This window comes from Spinacia oleracea, chromosome 1, assembly GCF_020520425.1.
Source record: "Spinacia oleracea cultivar Varoflay chromosome 1, BTI_SOV_V1, whole genome shotgun sequence".
NCBI lineage: Eukaryota > Viridiplantae > Streptophyta > Magnoliopsida > Caryophyllales > Amaranthaceae > Spinacia > Spinacia oleracea.
This window is the reverse complement of record NC_079487.1, coordinates 92,777,393-92,788,738: the sequence shown is the minus strand read 5'-3', so window position 1 is coordinate 92,788,738 and position 11,346 is coordinate 92,777,393. Positions and strand designations below refer to the sequence as shown.

The window sequence follows — 11,346 nt, the reverse complement described above, 5'->3', positions numbered from 1 at the left end:
TACTTTTTTTGGAACATGTAGAATAGGTTATATAAGTTAAATATTTTAGTTTCCAATTTGAATCATGACACATAAGCATGCTCTGTCATAATTGTGACTAGTATTTTATGCACGCGATGCGTGCGGGATTATATAAAAACTAAAAGTTGTGTTATTATAACTATTCATTATAAATAATAATATTTATAATGAATAGTTATAATGTTATTATAACTATTTCAAAAAAAAAAAAAAACTATTCATTATAAATAATAATATGCCAAAATAAGTACTTCATCTCTATTTAAAAGCATCTAAATAGTGAAACAATGTAATACACATGCTCTTATATGACAGATAAATCTAAATCGTAATACCGGAGTAAAGAAATTAAACGTATAAAAATGTGTTTCGTTTTCTATTTTGCCTGCATATGTACTTATCTAACCACATCTCTACCCAATCCATTAGCAACAATTATAAGAATATTCTGGATTAAAATCTTCGATTGTTGGTGGAGGTAGCACCCACGAAAAAACTTTATTTTCGAAAGTTGATAATGTTTCTTCCATGCCCTGACCACATCTGTTAGACTGCATAAACGTAATTCAAATACAATATGAGCTAATTATTATAACTTTTTTTTTATATACCAACTATCATTTCGCCAAATTACCTACGGATCGGAGTATATATAAACCAAAATTTTCTTTTGAAAAATTACTTCGTAAGACAATACTTAGGCCCTATTTGGTTCACTATTAGTAAAGGAAAGGAAGAGAAAAGAAAGGAAGGGAAAAGAAAGGAAAGGAAGGGAAAAGAAAGAGATTTTATTTTCCTGTTTTTGGTTTAAGGGAAAGAAATGAAGGGAAGAGAAAGGAAATATAAATGACAGCTTTTAATTTTCTCTTTCCTTCCAAATTCCTCCAACTTTGGGAGGAAAGGAAAGTGAAAATTTTATAAAGGAGCTTTCCTTCCAATTCCCTTACTTTCCTTTCACTTCCCGTATAATTATTTGTACCAAATACAGGAAACCTTATTTTACCTTTCCTTTCTTTTCTTTTCCTTCCAATTCCTCCCAACCAAATAAAGCCTTAATATTACCCACACACCTAAAATTATGTTCGTGGGTAAATTTTTTTTTTTTTTTTGTTGAAATCGTGAGTAACTTTATTAATATCATTTTACCCAAATTTATATTCTACCGTCAATTCTACCAAATAACCTAACTCACAAAATATACTCTTTAAAAATTCATTACAAAATTAATTTTAATGGCTTAAACTTCCAAAATGATAAGTCACCAGAACTTTAGTGGCTAGAAAAATCTTCGTTGCTCTCTAACTCTCTCCTATCTGTTGCTCTCTCAATCACCCTTTCTCTCACTTCTTCTTTGCTCTCTCCTTCAGATAAAATGGCGACTAATTTCCCCATCTCTTTCTCCTCCCTGTTGTTTCCTCTTTAGAGAATCAACTGCTCACCATTACCTCAACACTCCCTACTCACTCTATAAGTCTATAGTCTTATCCCAAACATGTAACGTAAGAATCATAGCCAATAAAAGCGTGTTAAATGACATTTAAAATCTAACATGTACCCAAAAATCATAGCCAATAAAAGCATGCACATATTATGATTTACTTTTTGTTTAAGAGGTGGATGGAAACGTACCTTATGCCGATGGCCGGTGGTTATTGTATAAAGTGAAGAACTTTTATTTGAAATTAAAGCCTGCATAAAAACCATTTAAAGTGTAAATAATTGGACATCTCATAATAAAAATTCACGAACAATCAATATCAATTAGTTTTTTGTTTAATGGAACGACTTACCTTATCTTTTGAAAGTGATTCGTTGGTAGTTGTCGATTGCAATGGCCAGTTATCTAATCTACATAAAGATCAATGCAAGTGTTTTAGTACAACATATTCATATTCTACTTAGTATTTTATCAACAATACAATTTTCATCGGATAACATAATCATGAATTGTTCAATAACACAATTTCAATTTTTTTGTGTGCATGAATTCGGAAGAACAATATACTTACATATATCGGCACTACTTGAAGGGAAACGACGATGGAGATTTTTTGCGATGAATTTTGTGTATTCGATGAGCTTCGTAGAATTTTCAGAACAATTCGTAGTATTAGGTTTACAGTAGAATAATTTGATTCTTTTTTTGTATTATTTAACTCTCAGTAACGTAACTGAGACATTGGACTTTTTTCTTTATTTTTTTTACAACGGAGATTGAACTTTAGGTAATTGTAACTCCTAGTATTAAGTTTTGCAGTAGAGTAATTTAGGTAATTGTAATAAATTTGTATATGATTTGATTCTTATTTTTGGTATTATTTGACTGACAGTCACGTGAAATGTTCTCAATCAACATAGATTGTGGGTGATTTTCCTGATTTTATGATTGTCAATTAAAATAACATCATTCTTTGTTGACTTTTGTTGTTATGGGCGTTAAATAGATTTTAGGCGTTTGAAATCTTTTTGGTTCTCTGATTTGTTATTTCAATTCACTAAATAATCAGCTTTTCAATTGAATTAAATGGTTTAAGGGTAGAGGTTATTTTAGTCTTTTTCACAGGGGACACCAAAAGTTAGGTTACTAAAATACCCTCAGCTCTTCCCTTATATTATAAGTCTTATATGCACGCGCTGCGTGCGTGCGTAAAAAAAAAACTAAAATTGTGTTATTACCTTACATAACAGTTCTGTATTCCTTTAATATAGAGAATAATTTCCTTAGACAACCGTTATGTATTCCTTCTTTATTTTATCTAAAAAACGAAATATGAAAAGAACATTCCCATTGTAATTGACATCCCACAATTCTAGAATGCCCAAAATACTGAATCAAAATAAACTAATTGTATGAAATTTCAGCCAGAATATAATCACTTTGTGTATTGTTTAAACGTTAAATACAAATATTGAAAAATAAACAATTTGATTTCTGTAGCAGTAAGGATGAAAAACTATAACTTAAAAAAAAAATACTGCTTGTCTTCTAGCAATTGTACTCTGTTCATAAATCTGCAAAATACAAACACAGGAAAAAAAATCAACTTACAATTCAGTTCTATTTCTGATAATATGCAGGAACATACATTTATGAACAACTGAATATATTAATATCTAGTGTTATGTTGAATGATTAAAAATGCAACAGGGGAAATGGTTGATCATCCTAGATCGAGTACAACCAAGCGCACACATAATCAAGCTAAAAAACAGCTAGCTCCAAAACTGTGTATTAGGATAAGATCAACATCAAAAACCATACTCTCAAATCCGAGAATTATCATCCAAAAATTCTAATCTGAAACACACAACATGTGAAATAAACTTTACCAAAGACCATCAAAATTGCTTTTATAGAACTAACTCCCAAACGAACTAAATTTTCCAAAATATAAAAAAGGCAGAAACCTCCTAATTATGCCAACATTAAGCAACCTCCACAAAAAGTCAAGGAGGTGGTCACCTCTTTACATTGCTATTACTCCTGGATTGCATTGTCCATAAATTGATACAGAGGAATTGTCAATGCCATGCTATAAATCAGATAATAGGTCAGGCAAAATCTCAGTTCATAGTTTCGCAACCAAAAATGGACATTAAGACAGAAAATGTACGACTGCACAAAATATATCAGTTAGACTTGGCATTCTGAAGTTAATTTTCATTGTATAAACAATAAAATGAACATTAGCACCTCTTAAATAAAATAAATATTCAAAGGGGAATATAAATTCTACTAAAATAAACAATAAAAAATGTATCAGAGGAATATTCAAAGGAAATTGCCTCCCCCATTAGCACCTCTTTTTCAGGCTATTAAAAGATATGTTAAAGGCAATTTAGTATTGTTAGAAACCATATCATAATCATTAAGCATGTGACAGAAAACATCACAACAGTTCTTTAAACATGATCAAAGAGAGAAATGTAGTTCAATATACCTGAACTATCACTTCCCCCGTTCGTTCAATTACTTTTGGTGCATTTAGTTTATGAATTGAATAACATCTATAAGCACAACCAGAAACAGCTCCACTATAAATACTTTAGTTCGTTGCAACCAAATACGATTTTACTGAATGTGCATAATAAATAGTTTCAAAAGTCAAGAAATTCCTCTCCCTCTCGAACATGTAAGTGCAATTGTTATAGCTTACCAGGTTAGCCTGACATTTTTCCACTACCGAATGCACCAAAAAATCATACCCATCTCTCTGCCGATTGCAGCAACTCCCGGAGATTATCTTGCTCTAAGATATACCCTCCTTCAACCACTTGGAACCATCGAATACAAAGCCAGAGTCTTTTTTGTAAACCATCAATTTTTTCACATCTCTCCTAAAGTAATCCAATTTCACCAGAACAAACAAAACAGATAAAGATTAATTTATAACTTAAATCTGCTGAACAAAACCAAAAAATTCTAAATTTACTAATGCAAAAACTTAATCAAACACACAGGACCAAAGCCATAATCCATGATTTTGAATAAAAAATTAAATTTGAGTTACAGCAAAGGGATTGACCTCTACTTCTTCTTTGAAAGGGTTGGGATCATAATGACCTGCAAAAATGTGAGGACAAAATCCAAAAATCAAAACCCATCATACTAATTTCAATCCTGAACTAATCTCTATTATCAATTCGTATTAGATTGTCATACAAAAACCCATAAATCAAAACAAATAACCCAGAAATCATAAGCTAACAAAACCTAGAAATCAACTTAAAATGTGAGGACTCAACTTAAAATGATCAATTTTTGTTGCAGACTCAACTTAAAATGTGAAGCTTCATGTGCAGACTGCGAAACCTCCTTGTTACAGATGTTAGCAAAGGCTCGCATATGTTTCATACCGTACTGAGTTAGGGATCCGCATTGCTTCTCAAACACTTGAACCTGAAGAAATGAAAAATCAAATGCAAGTTTTCACTAAATATCCTTTTACAAATTCGGAAAATTGTAATCAACTAATTAAAGGCTACATATATATATATAGCAATCAGCAATACAAAACCGGCACAATCAGCTAACAAAACCTATAAATCCAAAGCTAAGAAAACCCCACAATTAGCTAACAAAACCTATAAATCCAAAGCTACGAAAACCCCACAATCAGCTAACAAAACCTATAAATCCAAAGCTAAGAAAACCTGAAAATAGCAATCGGCATGAACCGGCAATACGAAACCCCACAATCAAACTAAATTAGACCGAAAATTTGTCGATTAGATAGATTCGTATTGAAGAAATTCAACATTTAAGATGTGATTATAATAGTAGTAATAACATGGTAGAGTTTAGACTTAATACATGCTGAGAGATGTTAAAATGAATCAAAGAAATTTCAACAAATCACACATTAACAAACCAATTCAACTAATTTGCAAAATACCCAAGCAATCAAGAATTTCATATACCAAATTATACGACAAAAGATCTAATTTTTACCTCACTTCACTAATCCAAATCAAATTACCATGTCTCATACAATACCAACCAACCAAATTTCAAACACCCATATAAAAATCAAATCATCAAGCAAAGACGTTCCTAGAACAAACTAATTACTGAATCATAGATGTAAAAAAAACATAGAAAACAAAAAAAATTAATAGCGAAAATCAAAAAACACATGACAAATAAAGTGAAGATATACCTAGAGGTATCATTATCAGGGCTGTGAGAGATAACAATGGCGTAATCTCCAAAAGCACGGGCTGACCAGTGTACATACCCTCTGCAGCGACGAACAACTCCTTCTGGTGCTTGTACCTGAATGAGTGTCGGAAAGTGACGCCGAGGGAGTCATGGATGACCTCGCTGATGACTCCTTTCAGGTAACCTTTGTGCTCGCCGAAGTCTACCACCGCAAAGGAGCCGCCAAGTTCAGAACCCTCGACTTACGATCCAAAAACCTAGCAAAATCAACAAACAACAACAATTAATTAAAAGATCTAATTAAGAAAGTTATTCAAAGTGGAAAAACGATCTCGGTTGCTGCACCATTTCCGGCAGAGATCGATGGAAGGCGACGGGGGGAAGCGATTGGGTGAGGGACGACGGCGAGGAAGTGCAACCGCTGGAAGGTCTAACCCTAGAAACCAAGAGAAAACGTGAGAGGGACGCGATTTGGTGAGGGTTGAGGAGAGAGAAAAAGTGAGAGGGGAGAGCTCAGGATTCAGCAAGCGACGAAATGAGGGTATCTTAGTAATTTTGCTTGGGGACACGAAAAGTGTGATTACCAATTTAACCTCAGCTGTTCCTTTATATAATAGAGATACGGCTTAAAACTAGCATATTGCTACATTTATCATTTTCGTAACATTTTATATACTAATGAATGTGATTTTAATATTAAAGAAAATAGGGTTAGGATTGCTTCCCACGTCCAAAAAATGAAGAAACTGAGAAGCACGTACTACTCCTTAGTTACAATTGAAAAAAAAGAAGAAAGTCGTGCAACGCAACAGTAAGGATCGGCCATTCAGGGGTCGGCTGCTATATGTTATTGCTTCCCAAGTAGCAACCATATATGAACTCAATAGTTCTCTATCAAATACGTACACTTATAATTTAACAGCGTATTAGGAGTACCCTGTTTATTTGGGTGTGAAATTAATTTCATAACTAAAATGGGGCAGAAGAAATGGTCATTCATTAAGGTCATTGCTCTGTTTGTAATACTCATGGTTTTCACAAATGATGATATATGCGGTGTTGAAGCTCTATCAGTCGAAGTAAAAGGGCGCATCAATATTACAGTCGTAATACCCTGTCCGCCAAAAACACCACCGTCTGATCCTATTGTCGGTGGGGGAGGTATTGACTACGACTAAGGGAATGGTCAATGGATATTGGATAGAATGATAGGTCGGTCGTAAATTTTAAAGGGACCGCTTCTCTTGATTAAGATGCATGTCCCTTATTTTCAGATTTTTTTGGATTATAAAAGTAGATACAACTGCTGTAATTCGAGCTCACAATCTTGTCCATGCTAGGACGAACTCTTAATGTTTTCATTTATTTTATGCTGTCCAAAAATAAATAAAAATGCAAGGCCCTTCCTTTTTTGTTCTCTTCCATCTTTTATTTATATACTCTTATCTTCTTCTATAAAAAAAAAAAGCCGAAAGGTTGGAAAATAGATCTGCAACTGTCTGTTAATGACTCTCCTTTTCGGTTTTTTTTTTCTTTTCTTTAGATCTTGTCATAACTTTTAATTTAATGTGTAAATACCCAAATCCCACGCCTATATAAAGACTTGTTCCACTATTCGAAGTCGTTCGAATTTCAAATTTCAAATTTCAAATTTCCAAAGAGAATTTAATTTTTTGAATTTCAACTTAATTAATTAAATAATTTGATCAGATGCTGGTAATAAGACTTGGATAATGGCTTTTGTGTTTGATGAAGAATGGTGGAAATAGAATTATGGTTTTTGCAATCGAAGTTCAACGGTGAGTGAGCGGTTGGGAAATAGGATTATGGGAGGAGTGGAGGACCCGTAGGAGGAACAATTAAGAAAGAGAAAACACCCAAAACTTAATGTGGAATGATAGTTCAATTCATTACTTATTTGTCATTTTTTGTAAGTATTAAGTCAACTAAATCAATTGTCCAGATTGATCATCAGTAATGAAAGGCTAAGATTCAGTGTATTGTGGTGGCTACCATTTTGTTATAATCATTCAAGAGTTTTGCCATAAAACCATAGGAATTAATTATAGACAACTTTTGTTAAGACCGCCGTACCGAAAAGACCGATTTGATGACTTAACTAATTGTTTTCATTGCTTAACTACTCCCTCCGTCCCGGAATACTCGACCCGGTTTGACCGCCATAGAGTTTAAGGGACTTGAATTGACTTATTTAATTTAATAGGTAGTAGTTGATAGTGGGGTATTATTTTAATGTAGTTAGTGGGAGGTGGGTTAAGAGGTGGAGTTGGAGGAGAGTAGGGGTTGAATTTTTAATTATTTTTTGTATGGAGTAGGGGTTAGGTGGGTTAATAGGGGTGGAGTGAGAAATAATATAATATTGTTGGAATATATTCATTTTTAGAAACAGGTCAAGTATTAAGGGACGGCCCGATAAGGAAAACAGGTCAAGTATTCCGGGACGGAGGGAGTAATAAGTTTCAGTGCGTAACTAATTAGTTCTATTGTTTAACTAATTGGTTCCATTTCTTAACTTATATGACACCAATGCGGTCTTTTGTGTAGGACCGCCTTATATTATAAAAGTGTGTAATTATAAAATATGCATCTTTTAATTTGCATTTTGCAATTATTCTGTATCTAAACCAACATAAGTTAGTGGAGTTAATAGAAAACTCACTTTGTGACTTAGAGGTCATAAGATTGAGCGCCATCAGCTGCGAATGATCCCTTCTAAAAAAAACTAGTTTGTATCTAACAAACCAAGCATTTTAAAATATGACTTATAGATCCTTTCTACTCATATAGGCTAGATTGCCAAAATCAATCAATTTCCCAATACTACAACCATTAGCTAAAGTCAATTAGTCTACTAGAATTAACATTAATCAAACAACTTCTAACTTTCTCATTTTTTTCTGAATGAGCTGCAAGAACATCACGAATTGAGGCTGGGATTCGAACTAGTGGTCTATCGTACGGCGTACACATGCAGACACTCATTATTTGTCACTAGATAAAGACATGTACGTTACGTTGGTCACTTTATTTTGCATTGATTCCTTCATTTCATACGTAATTGACAGCTAATCTGAAATCATAGAATATTATCAACTTGGAAAATAATACTACAAAGTCCTACTGTGAAGTGATACTTAAGTTGAAGAATTAAATCTATAGATGCATGCGACCTGCTATATATATATATATTAGCACAGATCCAATTCAAAAGCGTAAACACATGCATGCTTATCAACATGTCTGCCTTCCCATTACTCCTATCTCTATGCTTCCTTGTTTCGCCGTCGATTTCTCAAGATTCCTCATCTCCTTCTCCAGCTCCAGCTCCAGCTCCAGCTCCATTCCCTGAAAGATCTTTCCCACCTTCACTTTTCCTCTATATCAATCAAGGTGACTTAGAGGATACCGCTGGTGAATTCGACTCCTACTTCCGACGTGTAGGAGGAATAGGTAGTCCAAAGTTCTCTTTATGCTTGTATTCCTTCACCCCTAATTCTTTTACCCTTGGTATAGGCATGGACTTCTATCCTAAATGGGTTTGGGCCGCCAACCGGAATGACCCGGTACATGACGGGGCAACTCTTACCTTAGGGCTAGATGGCAATCTTGTACTAGCCGATTTTGATGACCGTGTTGTTTGGCAAACCAACACGTCCAACAAGGGTGTGGTTGGAATGAAGATGCTTGATAACGGTAACTTGGTATTACACGATGCTAAAGACAATTATATATGGCAAAGTTTTGATTACCCCTCGGATACACTATTAGCAGGACAGTCTCTTAAGGCCGGGCTTACTAATAAGCTCGTAAGTCGTGCATCGCCTACGAGCGATTTAGAGGGGAACTATACCTTAGAGATGAGACCCAATAATGTGTCTCTATACTACAAGAGCCCGAAAAATCCAACACCACTTCCTTACTACAGAATTGATCAGAGTTATAGCACAACACCTTCCAAAGAATTCAAATATTATGTAGCAGTCACAAACTTCGTTAGTCATTTTACTTTCCAAGGTATTCAATACATAACCACAGATTGGCTATCCAGTTCAAACCAGCAGTTAGCTGATACATGGTACGATGGCACGTATTCCTTCCTTCGACTTGACATTGATGGTAAACTACGTACGTATAATCTTGATCCTCTGAATAGGGGTATATGGAAAGTGGAGTACACTCTTTTCATGGGAGAACCATTGGTGGGTGATCAAAAAGGAGCAACTGAATGTCAAATGCCTGAAAAGTGTGGGGATTTCGGAGTTTGCTACAAAGAACAGTGTGTAGCTTGCCCTTCCCCTAGAGGGCTCTTGGGTTGGAGCGAAAAGTGTGCGCCTCCGAACTTGGTATGCAACGGTGGGGAGATGAATGCCAAGTACTACAAGGTTGTCGGTGTTACGCATTTCAGTAGCATGTACACCGAAGGAGAGGGGCCTATGCAGCCAAGGAAATGTAAGGCCAAATGCACTGAAGATTGCAAGTGTGTGGGTTTTTTCTATGATGAGGAGAGTTTAAGATGTTGGATTGTTTATGATCTCAAGACTTTGACGCAATCTGGTAACCCTAAGCACTTTGGTTATATCAAAGTGTCTAACTAATAATTGTTTAATTTTTTTTTATAACTAAGGTGTCCATCGCCGACAACAACGACAGTGTGGGCGGTTTGCTTGAGGTATCAAATACAGTAATGGTTGATCATCAAGTAATCATCATATCTTGTACTATACATATTTCGTTCTAAATTAATCTTATCCTGTATTGTTGAATAACAAAAAAGAATATTTGGCTAACCTTGGTTATGGATATAACTTGAGTGAGTATGGGGATGTGTGGATGTCAAAAGTCATATATATCCACCATAGGGGGGTGGATTTGATAGCTTTCCCGCCCAATAAAATGTGAGTACTTTTGCAAGCTCTGGAGTTTCATCCAACATGTCAAGCAAGATTACACCTCAGGCAATCCTAATGAACAATGCATCAGCACCAAAACCCGCTTCCTGTCATTCGGCTACGTGAACCCTGCATATGATTACAGTTATTCAAGAATCAACAACAAAATTGTGATAGAAGAAACTCAACCCGAAATCTTAGAAACCCATTGTTACTTTGTTAGTTACTCACTCCGTCGCGAATACTCGCATCGAACACGCTTACCAATGTACAATTTTGACCACCAATATATTTAACTACATATTATAAGAACTTGTACAATATTAATATTTTGAAAACATATATTAAGATGAAGCCAACAATATATCATATACTAATATTTGTTTTCATATACTAGAAATAAAATAAGGTCAAAGCGAATTATGTGAATAGTACAAAAAGCCAAAACGGTGCAAATATTCCGGGACGGAGGGAATATAAAACAAATATAACACCTAGTTTCCCCCACCCGGCCCCCTCCTAAATTATTGTGCGACAATTATTTAGAAACAGATAAACATGATTATACTGGCAAGTAAATTACACAAAATATGACACGGGACTCTGATAATTTGCAGTACATCAAGGATTTAATTCTACTAGTTACAAAACATCATCTGTGTAACATCTGTGTAACGCTTCATAGTTGCTTCTATACTTGCACAATCACTTTACCAAACAGACCTGAATGAAGATTAACGTGAATTTGCAGAT

The 11,346-nt window shown here is 34.5% G+C and overlaps 1 protein-coding gene across 1 annotated transcript; it reads left to right on the top strand.

Annotated features, from left to right (window-relative positions):
- The first annotated feature begins 7,217 nt into the window (after nt 1-7,217).
- LOC110791296 (EP1-like glycoprotein 3) lies at nt 7,218-11,284 on the top strand. Its single transcript, XM_021996050.2, has one exon. It carries the CDS (start codon nt 8,929-8,931, stop codon nt 10,297-10,299), a length of 1,371 nt encoding a protein of 456 aa, XP_021851742.2. The 5' UTR covers nt 7,218-8,928; the 3' UTR covers nt 10,300-11,284.
- Nucleotides 11,285-11,346: the final 62 nt, after the last annotated feature.

Bases quoted from the DNA above. Each gene is read 5' to 3' on its own strand.
- LOC110791296 (XM_021996050.2), top strand. From the start codon at position 8,929: ATGCTTATCAACATGTCTGCCTTCCCATTACTCCTATCTCTATGCTTC.